The 12,863-nt window shown below is 44.4% G+C and overlaps 1 protein-coding gene across 1 annotated transcript; it reads right to left on the bottom strand.

Annotated features, from left to right (window-relative positions):
- Positions 1–120: 120 nt before the first annotated feature.
- Positions 121–10,153, bottom strand: LOC137358805 (DNA polymerase delta subunit 2-like). The gene is made up of 9 exons (XM_068025052.1): positions 9,705–10,153; positions 8,009–8,130; positions 7,017–7,140; positions 5,029–5,143; positions 4,317–4,515; positions 3,631–3,711; positions 3,291–3,448; positions 2,959–3,086; positions 121–1,386 (listed from the first exon to the last, which is right to left on the bottom strand). The coding sequence occupies exons 1-9, from the start codon at positions 9,988–9,990 to the stop codon at positions 947–949; spliced, it is 1,653 nt and encodes a 550-aa protein (XP_067881153.1). The 5' UTR covers positions 9,991–10,153; the 3' UTR covers positions 121–946.
- Positions 10,154–12,863: the final 2,710 nt, after the last annotated feature.

Genomic DNA, 12,863 nt, shown 5'->3' with positions numbered 1-12,863 from the left:
AAAGGAAAGCATGAAAAATTAGCAATGCAGAGCAGGCTCCAGTGGTCCAGTCATCTGACAGACAAAAACATTATTGACACCAGGGGCACAGACCACCTGGCAATAATCTTTTGATCAGGGATTCCCCACTGCAAGTGCCAACCTGCTTACTCCTCTCCTTGCATATCCATATCTGCCAGCACATCCATCCCACAAATACAGAGGGCGTCCCTGTTTGAAGTTCCATGCAGAAACCAACGGGTGAGCAATAACATGCAATCCAATAAAGCAATCAAGATCAATCCAAAAAAATGCTTTCATTCGAAGTGAAGATATTTTGTCATAATTTCACCATGTATTATTTCAATATAGCTGAAATAATGTCGTCTGTAGAGCTACAAATTAAATGTTACAACAGTACAGCAACACTCTTGTTGCCAACTTCCAAATCTTGAAATATCAAAACTGTTTACCACGTTAACCGATGTATCTCACTTCGACGTCATATACTGGGCACAAGTTTGGGAATGGTTTTACTCAACACTGTGCTCTAGATTTGTAAATGAAAACCAAAACTAATTTTGATAATTTGAATGTAACAGAAGATTTCCACCATGTGGTTAAACTATTGCAGGCTTTCTAGATTTGTGTGTTTTGAACTACCTGATTGTATCACTAAAATCATTGGAACAAAAGGTCTTCTGCACTGCATTGAAGGCTATTCAGGTTGATATCCTCCAGTATTCAATTAGTGTAGTGTGAATCACAGACTGTTCCTAATTTCAAAAGTGTAGCAAATGCCAAGAAGAAATAAATGTGCTCAATTCTTCACAGCGACCTCAATTTGCCTCAAAAGGAAATCCATTTGAAAATCCATGCATTCAATGATTACAATTACATAGGTTCTCTAGTGTTGCTGAAAAGTTTATGGTGAAGGAACATGACTTTCAGAATTATGACAACTGAATCAGAAACCACTGAAACATTTCAAAGAGGACACACTTCTGATCTTGATGCTTCTCTGATATGAAAGAATTTGCTTTACTGTCGAACACCTAGGTGTCAAAATATTAGCTCCCCAAAGAACTGCACACTGTACATAACCTCTACTCCGAAAATCAATAGCACATAGGACAAATCCACTGCTTAAAATTATTTGGATTTCAGCAAACCCCGCATGTCGATTTTCAATTGCAAAATTCTTCCTCCCTTCTGCCCAAACAGAAATTATGCTTCTGCAGCTTGACGCGGTGAGCATTTCCATTTCTCTCGCTATATGCAACTTAATAAAACAATGGCCCCCACCTTTGACGATTTTTGATTTGAATGATGGTGCATTGCCACAGAAGTAAACATGCGGACACTCCTCTAAAACGAATGGGTCATTCATGTAGAATGGATAACATCCTAGGAACAATAAAAAGAAATTAAGACATGTTCCGATCGACAACACTGCGTCACCTTATCAGAACACTAAATTGCAACCGCAAGCACTTAGGCCATTATGTCCTGAGAAAGTACAGGTCTGAATGATATTATGTCCTACCAAAGGGTAGACACCATCTCATTTTCAACACTGCCTTTCAGCATAACATTGGAGGAATATCCTTTACAGAATGCCCAAGGATAAGTTAGTAACACTTATCTAGAATGCTAGAATGGTTATTGGGAAGTGTTATAATATTTGGGTGATATTTTGCTCTGTAAATTGTCATGCACACCAGAAGTGCAATTATACAAATTATGGACTAACTCTGAAGAGTTAGGAAACTGACTGTCTTTTAAAAATGAAGTCTATTTTAAAATCTGAACAGTGCTCTAAAATAGCTGCCGAAGAAAAGGGATTGGCCTTTGTGTATTCAAAATGTCTGACAAAGACAAGGGACAAATCTGCAAAGCTGAGAGGGGTCAACTGCACCCCATCCTAAAACTTTCCAAAATTGAATGTCTTCTTCTGAAAAAAAAAGGTGCGAGGTAGCCACCACCTGGTCCACGGTACAATTGCCATGGGGGAAAAGATCAAAATGTCCCCGACCAGGAAATGGGACGTAACGTAGTTTTACCTTAAGAGAGAGACAGAGAGAGACAGAGAGAGACACACAGAGAGAGACACAGAGAGAGACACACAGAGAGACACACAGAGAGACACACAGAGAGACACACAGAGAGACACACAGAGAGACACACAGAGAGACACACAGAGAGACACACAGAGAGACACACAGAGAGACACACAGAGAGACACACAGAGAGACACACAGAGAGACACACAGAGAGACACACAGAGAGACACACAGAGAGACACACAGAGAGACACACAGAGAGACACACAGAGAGAGAGAGACAGAGAGAGAGAGACAGAGAGAGAGACAGAGAGAGAGACAGAGACAGAGAGAGAGACAGAGAGAGAGACAGAGAGAGAGACAGAGAGAGAGAGAGAGAGAGAGAGAGAGGGAGAGAGAGAGAGAGAATCAACTTCGAACAGCTTATTTTCCAGCACGCCAGAAGGCACGTGCCCTGGAGAAACCTACATCTACATTCGACAGCAATGAACCAGAAATGACTCACCGTCTTCAACTGACTTTCAATCAAGACAGATGTCTACAATCATCTCAGGCCTGCACCCATTGAGACCTTGACTTCCAAGAGAATTCGACAGGCTTATCTTGACCTTCCACCCCACTTAAAAACATCACTTTCCCTTTTTATCTGTCTCGTGTGTGCATGTCGATGTGTGCGCAAATGCATTAGCAGATACAGTTGCGACAATTTCAGGATAAGGCAAAATGATCAATAAACAATTGATTTTCTGTTTGTTTTTTTTAAACGCTCCAAGAAAAGCAGTCACTGTGCATTTATTTGAAAAATACGACACCAATGGGTTAAACCCTGATAACAAAACACTTGCTGCGGTCAGGTGGGGAGTTGAACAGGAGGAACCACCCTTGAGGCACCACATTGCTGGAACAAAATACTTACCAAGGGTGTCAGGTGCAGTGGGACTCATGTGGCCAATACGTAAAGTCCACTCCAAGATCTCAAGGTAATCTTCCATACTGCTATAACAGAAAATGTCGTTCACGTTCTGTCCAGCTGTTCCCAGGAACCTAAACACAACCATTCCAAATTTAGCCTTTTACAGGTGGATTCATATGGCACATCAGCAGATTTTTTTCTGCTTCTATTTCTTGAATTGAGATTTTACTTGATATCCCATTAACAGGATAGAATAGCCATGTTTGACAGAATCCCTACAGTATTTAATCTCAACCAACCCTATTGTCACACAGAATCTCCCCCTTTATCCATACCTGACTCCATCAATGTCTGCTTGATAAGGATTGGTGACCAGTTGCATTGTGGGATAGGTAATAGCCCGAGGAAACATACAGCGGTGGAGTGGCTGCTGCGGCAAGGTGTAATTCGTCGGATCAAATTCTCCAGGCATGCAATCAACAGGGACTGAAGCCTGCAGCGAAACAAAAAAAAACTTTATTTCTGCTTTTCAGTAATTTAATTAACCTGCACACATCTGGGTAACATTAAGAGGCAGGTTTAACAAAGTGCTGCAAGGTCCATTATTCCCCACCAAATACCTTCAAAACAAATATTTACAGCAGCAAAAAACTATTAAGTGAGTGAAATACATACACTCAGCTGCACCAGGATCTCATCCAGCATTTTAATGGCTTCCACACTGGCTGCCTGCGTCTTCTTCGTTAGATATTTTGCCTGAAACACAGGGTTACCAAGTTATCATGCCAATATCTGTCAGACAAGGAAATGTAAAAATACCTTACATCAGCTGTGATGATTGCATCTGCCAGGCTCATATTTTAATGTTGGCAATGACATCATTCCAATAATTGACATGCAACACACAAATTGATAAAGAAATCAGCCCAAGCCGCAGCATTCCTCAAACACTGTCCAACCTAAAATCATTGGTCTCAGTAGTTCTTTTTTTAAGAGCAATTACAGTATTTAAGAAACAAATTTTTTCAAAATAGAGATATATTTAGGTGATATGATGCTCTGTGGAAAATTACAATGAACCTACTACCAATCCTTCAAATTGAGAAGTGCTAAGGGGAAAAAATTACCACTTCAAACAAACTCTGCTATTTGGTATTTGAACCTGGGAAAATACTCATTTTTTTCAATACTCAAAGCTCTGAGTTAAATTTGCCTGCTTCTGACCATTTGCCTTGCAAATTTTAAGGAGTGGATGGTCAACTTCCAAATTTGCTGGTTGGGAGATTTGCTTCATGCCATGTGTTCTTTTCCCATTGGAAGTACGGAGAACATGACCATTTGTTGAAACTCTGGCTGCTTACCTTGATGAAAGAGTCTTTGTTCTGCATATTCCGACTGAGAAGATTTCCTGCTAAAATCACACGGGAGATATTCGCAGCACTGCTCTGCTCGCCCTCATCTCCCAATTGACCTGTTACCATGTCGACTAGAAGCTGCATGCCAAGAAGACTGTCTGCATTCTTTCCACCCAGGCCAAGACCCGAGGCTAATAAAACATACCTTGAAACGGCAAATAATGCACAATTAATGCTCAGAACTAGTCGCGACTCTAAACTGCAGGTTTGAAGATCGTGAAGCAAAGAAGTAAAAAAAAAATGATCAGACAATTTGTTCATTACGAAGTGTTTAAATTGGGAGGTGAGGCGTAAAGGAGGACAGTCACTCAAAGTTGTGGAAAAATGTGGAAGAACACTGAAGCAGACATCATACAAAGCTGATGAAAAGAGGATGAACTTCTGAAGGAAAATATGCTATTGAGAGATATGGTACAGATATACATTTGATATGAAAAGCTCGAAATGATGAACCTAAAGATCTTTTCTACTTGTACGTAAATACTTGCTTGGAATTTCTCATGCTGAATAAATAGAATTAGAGAACAATCGACATTTAGTGGTGCAGAATAACATACTTAATCAAATCAGACTGGCACCTGTCACTCAACTCGAGATATATAGTTGAAATTGATTAATTTGTTTTTCAAAAACAGTAATGCAAAAGTGTTCCCATCACCTATCAGTACTGGGTCCTGCCATTTGCTGCTGTGGTGGAAGGTCAGCAGTACAAAGATCTTCTACTAAGAATTTTCCATCACCCTGCTCGGCTCCAAAGAATGCAACAACTGCTCCTGGTAAACAAGCCACATGAACAAGTTAGATTCATAATTAGCCCTGCGATACTAACCGCATTATTGCTGACTGCAGTGGTAGACACAAATGTGGAAGTGAGCAGAAAGGCATGGCACTATGCTTAATGGGAAATATAGCCAAGTAAGGAATAGTAGCTTTGCTGAGCTTCGATTTTAAGTGGCAGAAACCACAATGAGATAGTTAAAAGTAAAAGCTGAGTGCGTGAGATTGTGAAGATTAGCCGACACCGGTAATTGCAAAGACATCTGTTCTTTATGGCCTGATTGTGTGACTCCCTGTGGTTTGGAACAAATGGACTCCTGTGAATCAAATGATGTCCATCCCTCTGTGAGTGATAAGGAGTGCTAGGCCCCTCTTATCTTCGTGAACTGCCACTACTTGATGTAGCTGCAGACTGCACGAAACACTCAGGAATGTACACCTAATAGAGATAGCAGGATGCGCCGCAATTACTTGTCACAAGGTAGAAACAGAACTCATGATCAATGTAGGGAGTGAGACCAGAATGTTTATCGATGATTCCTATGCTCTTGCTAATTAGCTTGCTTGTCCACTTTCTTTTATCTTGCTGGTACAAAACAATATTTTATTAGTAACAAGTATGTATTGAGAATGGAGTGTATTGTTAACCTCAGTAACAGATGTACTGCATGTCACCACGTGGGTGAAGTCGAATTCTAACGCACTGATTGGTTAAACAAGGAGGTGTAGCATGAATCTTAATGTATAAACAGTAGTACCTGTATCACAAACTTCACTTACTCTCGTGGACCCAACAGACTCTGGTGGAGTCAGTGTCGTTGTATTAGAGTAAGTCAGCCGGCTAATAAAGTAATTGATTTTACCGACACATCCGACTCAGTACATTTACTGAACCAGACTGAATGCAAAAAGAACTCAGATTTACACAAACATTATCACGAATATTTCAACAACTAAATAATCTCAAATGAACCACTGAATGACAGGATGAAGACGACATGACAAAGGATTTCAAGTTCAAAAAATAAAGTTGGGAAGAGTGTTTAACAAAATTATTTTGAATAATGACAATCAAAAACCATCAGTCCAAGCAGAACACCCACATCACAATAAACGCATCCAGATAACAGAAACAATGAAAACAAGAAATGCTGGAAATACTCAGCAGGTCTGGCAGCATCTGTGCAGAGAGAAACAGAGTTAACGTTTCAGGTCAGTGACCCTTCTTCAGAACCCACAGATCTGGTTTCAAAGCTATACCTACAATTTTTCCAACCTGCAAACTAAAGAAAAAATTCACATTATCTCCAATCTCCAACCCTTTTGCTGGTCCCAATTTACAGAATCTTTAGAGTGCCAAAACTTTGAGACACCTTCAAGTAAACAAGGCAACTTTCAGAGCACTAAACTGAATTTACAATGTTTTTCCCCTTTAATTGGCTGTGCTGCCACTTCAAATGCCTCCTACTGCCATCGGGGCAAGTGACCTCTTACCAGGTCTACATCAATATTGCTCTCCTGCCAACTACAAGAAAGCAACAAAGAGTAGTTCTCAATAACGGTGCACTCAACCTTCCCCAGGAAAAGGTACATACTCAAGGCTTTGCACCCCATCCAGAGAAAATCAATCCTATGTTCCTCCAACCTTAGATACCACATATCTAGATCTATCTCATTGCCAAACTCGATAATATATTAAACACTGACTGGTTATATGCAATCACATGAATGAGAAACAAGAGATTTGGGCTAAATGGAACTGTAGGTCCACACCTACACATCACGATACCAGAACTGATCACAGCACCACAAAAAAAGAAACCTTTTTCTGAACAGATAGACATTTTTCAATGCTGCTTCCAACCGCACCTGTAACAAATTTCTGGACATCAATCTCTCCCTCCAATTTGATTCGTTGCAACTCATCCTCTAGAATCAGCTCATCTAGTTGGTCTGTGTACTTTGTACGTGCTGGTTGAGGTAACAGGTGGTGCTAAAAGAAAAACATAGTATTTAATATTTTTGGAGAAGCGATGAATCCTCCTAATTCAGTGTCACTGACCATTAACTTGTCACGCTAAGTACCAACAAGCAGAGCCCAGTAGTTCAATTCCTGCTCCAATCAGTTTTTAATTCAAAGCCACATGAAACAATGTATGTCTGGCATTTCCCAATGGTGAGAGAAAATCAGATGAAAGTCACACCTGAGTAGTCGGGTCCAAGGAGCATGAATGATTAGCTGTGAACACAACCTTCTAGCTGTAGAAGTCAGACAATGAATAAAAAGGGGGTAATAGAAACAAAGGAAAACTTTACACCTGCACTTCAAGACAACGTACTACCTACGTGAAAAGCCGCTTGCCTCTGATGTTCCTTTCCCCAACTGAAATTAGCACAGTGTTTTGACCGGAAGTTGATTCGCACTAAAGTTATTATTTCTCAGCAGAAAAAGACTCGTACCTTATTCTAGGAATACTAAAAAAATTGATAAACCTCATCATGCATCTAACTAAGTCAAATCTAAATTTGCTAATCAGCAATAGCACTACATCAGCTATCTATATATTAACTGTCATTTCAGAATAGGACAGTATTGCCAGTAGTTCATATATCTGAGCATCACCACAGTGGTAATGACAATTCCATTCCCACACATTCCAGTCTTAGATCCTTGACTGTGGAAAGTAACATAGATGGTTTGGTGTTCCTTCCATGAAAAAAAAAGGAAGCATTTCCCTGGTCTTCTCTTGATGGCAACTAAAAGCGGCATAAGCAAAGATTCAGGCACATGGCCAAGGAGATTACAGAAAGCTCATGCTCAAGAAACTCAATACGATTTGCTCCCAAAGTCAGCCTCCTACCTCTTCACTGATTTCTCGCAGAATAGATGGTTTCAACTCCATGTGTTTAAAGAGGGTCCCAATCACACAACATTTCTCCCCCACCTGCAGCTCACACAGCTTCTTCAGTGGCACATCTGCTCCTGTAAGACATAACACAGGACATCAGTGCCTGGGAGACACCAGCTCTGCTTTTTTAAGATTCAGATTGTACTACTTTGAGGTTTCATTTCACTATACTCTTCACAGAACTCAAAAGATAGAAATGTTTCCATTCATTTTCAAGGAACATTGGCAAAAAAACAATGCAAAAAATAAAAAACTATCTGGAAAGGGTTCCCACAACAGCTAACGATAGGTGCAGCCACTTCCAAAACATTAGCTAATTTTAAGCCAAGAATCAAAATCAGCAGATTCTATCTGTACCACTGTTCGACACTGTGGTTCATAAAGACAAAGACAGGTTCAAACAATGCAGAAGTCTTTATGGTCCTGTCCATGCCCTCTCCTGCCACTGCACTGCCCGTACCACTCCCCTAACAGTACCCTGCCAGTATCCCACTAATCTCCCCCACACTACTCTGCCCGCATCTCTCAAACACACATCCACCTGCACACTAGCCTGCCGATACCCCCACCAAACCCCCGCATGACCCTGCCTGCACCCCCACAGCACCGCTCTGCCGGGAATCCCTCAGCTCCCCCCCTCGCCATCCTGCCATTCCCCCCAAGCACACCACTCCCGCACTACTCTGCCTGCACCCCTCAAGCACACCCACTGCACCAGCACACCCATACCCCACTAACACAACTCCCAGATCCACTGCACGTGCCCAAGCAGTATGCAAAGCACCACCCTGCCCACACCCACCCCACACATATCTTCCCCTACCCTCTCTCAATCCCCCACACCATCCTGTCTGAATCCCCGTCATATCAACACACTGCCTGGCGCATACCGCCGTACCCCCTGACACCCTCCAAGCTCCCTCCCACCCTCCCCGTTCCCGCCTCAAATCCCTCATGCCCTGCCCCGCTTCCCCCCCTCGCCCTGCCCCGCTTCCCCCCCTCGACCTCACGCCCTGCCCCGCTTCCCCCCCTCGCCCTGCCCCGCTTCCCCCCCTCGCCCTGCCCCGCTTCCCCTCCCTCGCCCTGCCCCGCTTCCCCCCCTCGCCCTCACGCCCTGCCTCCCCCCCTCGCCCTCACGCCCTGCCCCGCTTTCCCCCCCTCGCCCTGCCCCGCTTCCCCTCCTCGCCCTGCCCCGCTTTCCCCCCTCGCCCTCACGCCCTGCCCCGCTTTCCCCCCTCGCCCTCACGCCCTGCCCCGCTTCCCCTCCTCGCCCTGCCCCGCTTCCCCTCCTCGCCCTGCCCCGCTTCCCCCCCTCGCCCTGCCCCGCTTCCCCCCCTCGCCCTGCCCCGCTTCCCCCCCTCGCCCTGCCCCGCTTCCCCCCCTCGCCCTGCCCCGCTTCCCCCCCTCGCCCTCACGCCCTGCCCCGCTTCCCCCCCTCGCCCTCACGCCCTGCCCCGCTTCCCCCCCTCGCCCTCACGCCCTGCCCCGCTTCCCCTCCTCGCCCTGCCCCACTTCCCCCCCTCGCCCTCACGCCCTGCCCCGCTTCCCCCCCTCGCCCTCACGCCCTGCCCCGCTTCCCCTCCTCGCTTCCCCCCTCCCGCCTCAAACCACCCCCCTCGCCCCCTCACATTTTCCCCCTCACACTCACCCCACTTCTTTCTGGCTCTCTCCGCGATGACAGGTCGCAGCTGCAGGAGGCGGCTGGCGTAGATGTGGGCGTACTGCCGGTTGAAGCTACGCTCGCCCAACGTGAAGCAGCCAGAGCAATTGGTGTAGGAGGAGGTGGAGACTCGGTCAAAGGTTGGGCCCGACTGGGCCGTGAGCGGGGCCGACAGAAGAGTCCGCTCTTTCTGGGCCGCCCACTCAGAAAACATAGCACAGCTCTGAGGAGCGGAGAGACAGAAGAAGCTGGGCTGAGAAATAATTTCCCTCATAAATTCTCATCAGCTCACTTTATAAATGATATTCCCAGCGAGGCGCCGCACAGAACCGCTTTGAAAGGCTTCTGCTAACACAGGCCTCAGTCACACGCTGCAGTGTTTTCACTTTGGCGGCCGCTCCGCTGGGAGATTCCCGCCAAGCGGCGCGCGCTCTCACACGTCACCAACCGCCGCCTCAGCCTGGGGGGGGGGGGGGTGGGAAGACCATACGGCTGCCATCTTGTTGCGGGGCGCAAAATAGCAGCGATTCGTGGGCGGGGCAAATTTAAAGGTTGTCCGTCTTGGGCAAAGGAATTGCTCCTCCGTTGTATACGTTTCTATTCCCTGACCTTTTTTCCCCCCAAAATCTCCCCGGCTGGAAACGACTCAATTTTCCAACTTTCATCTTTCCTTTCAAATGCCTCCAGGGGTTCGCCTCTTCCGAGGTTTCTGTCACCGTCTCCAGGCTGACATCGCTCGGAGATACCTGCGTTTCTCCAACTCTGACCTCGTGCGTCTTCCATTTCGTTGGTCCATCCACAGTTTCCAAGGGCTGAAGCTCTGGCATTCCCTCCCTAAACCTTTCCACCCTTTTCTCGCTCCAAAATCTGCAAGTTTGATGAATCTTGTGGTCATTTGTCAATTGGTGTCAACCTTTGTTTTCTAACACCCTGTGAAGCATTTTGGAACATTTTTTTATTTAGAGAAACAGCACTGAAACAGGCCCTTCGGCCCACCGAGTCTGTGCCGACCAAGAACCACCCATTTATACTAACCCTACAGTAATCCCCTCAAATCCCCGACCACCTACTTACACTAGGGGCAATTTTACAATGGCCAATTTACCTATCACCTGCAAGTCTTTGGTGGTGGGAGGAAACCGGAGCACCCGGCGAAAACCCACGCGGTCACAGGGAGAACTTGCAAACTCCGCACAGGCAGTACACAGAATTGAACCCGGGTCCCTGGAGCTGTGAGGCTGCGGTGCTAACCACTGCGCCACTGTATTTTAATATGTTAAAAGCACGATATAAACGAAAACTTTATTATTGCTATCTCATGTCTTTGTTTCCTGATGCATTCAATTGAGTAAATGAAGAGTATGTGATCAAGGGGGAATTAAAACTACCCCTGAATACCCAGTGAATCTGGCTCTCCTCCACACCTTCTTATGTTCAGCATGACAGTGAAGTCGCATCCTCAGGATCTGTAAAAACAACCAGAAATGAAAACAGTAAGTGCTGGAAATACTCAGCAGGTCTGGCAGCGTCTGTGGAGAGAAAAGCAGAGTTAATGTTTCAGGTCAGTGGGCTTATAATCAATATTAGTGGACAGCGATGGAGACAGACAGTCGTCCGAGAAGGACTTTTCTTCTCATCCAGTGAGTGTGGATTTAGGTACTGTTATGAAAGTGCTTCCATTTTTAAATATTTTTTGAGGACTCATGTTTTTGAATTTTGGAGATGGATTCATTGGAGGACTGATGTGATTCCATAGATGCTGCATTTTTTAAAAGGGTCACTGGAAGGGCTCTGTTTAAAATCATTTACTAGATGGCACATGTTTTCAGCTAAGTAAACAACAGATGCCTTCTGAGAACAGAGTTGTTTAGTGAGAAGTGACATGTCAAGATTTATGGTGCTCAAGAGTGGGTTTCATTTTTAAATACTGTTTTGAGTCAGTTGGGTTTCTGGCCTGCTGAAAGAAACACCCAGCTCATCTTTTCTCCTCCTCTCTGGGAAACCCTAAAAAAAAATCCAATGAGTGATAGGTATAACACCTGATGCCACATTTCTCCCAAGAAGCTTCTGGAAGACTTCCTCTTGACATCTCCTGAACTGCTTCTGAAAAGATCCCAGTGACCCGTCTACATGTACTCGGGCACCAGACCTAATGCCATCTGGAACATTGCAAATCTTATCCTTTTTCTTCAAGAATCAACAGGTACTTTGGCCAAAGCATCCTTATTTTTCCTTGAAACGGGATGTGTGTGTGTTGGGTATTCAGAAGGGAATATATATTTAATGTCACATTTCAAACTGTTAAAGCTTTGCATCTTGATTGATTCAGTCTTGTTTTATAATAAATTAATACTTTTTTTGTTTGCTAAAGAGACCTGGTTGGTGGATTTTATTCTAAAATAAAAATAGAGTAATTAATTGGCCGGGTAAACATTTAAGTGTATGTTGTGACCTGTGCAGAAGTGGAAGTAGAGAAAGACAGTCACATGCTGCTGCCTCAGTTGTAACTCTGGAATATAGCTTTTTAAAAATCATGTGGTATTTGAGGCTGAAGCAAGATCTGTTCCCCATTCTTCTCTCATCAGCAGTTGTCTGGCAGGGATCTCCAAAGTTAACGAATTAACTAACAGAGATCATAACTATCAAAACCATATAAACCAACTGAAAAAAAACTTGTCGAATTGACTAAAGCTTCTAAGAAGGCTGACACAAGCACTAAAATGTTGAAACTTAAGAAGAGCCCTGACATATGAAATGGGCTTTGCAATATCAGCAGTATATATATATATATGACACTCCTTCACTTGGCAGGAAAAATATGATTCTGGAAAATCTTAAGGGGACAAGCAAATTTTGCAGGCAAAACCAGATCATCATCTCTTCACTAACTTATCTCAACAGTCATTCTCCCACATCCAAATCTCCACCACCCCACTGCACGGTACCGCTTCCAGACCCAGATTACAAAGTCACAATAGCCCATCCAACTCCCATCCTTTCACAAAGATACACTTCTCTAAACCTCCCAGTTTACTTTGGCACTCAATCTCTCTTCCCCATCTCAATTTAACCTGGCATTCATCTCTCCTTCAAACTCACTGGTCCTCTTCTTCCAGCCCCAGTCATACGGCATTCTCTGTCTTCATT

The sequence above is a fragment of the Heterodontus francisci genome, unplaced genomic scaffold (genome assembly GCF_036365525.1).
Source record: "Heterodontus francisci isolate sHetFra1 unplaced genomic scaffold, sHetFra1.hap1 HAP1_SCAFFOLD_2311, whole genome shotgun sequence".
Taxonomy (NCBI): domain Eukaryota; kingdom Metazoa; phylum Chordata; class Chondrichthyes; order Heterodontiformes; family Heterodontidae; genus Heterodontus; species Heterodontus francisci.
This window is presented reverse-complemented; position numbering and strand designations above follow the sequence as displayed.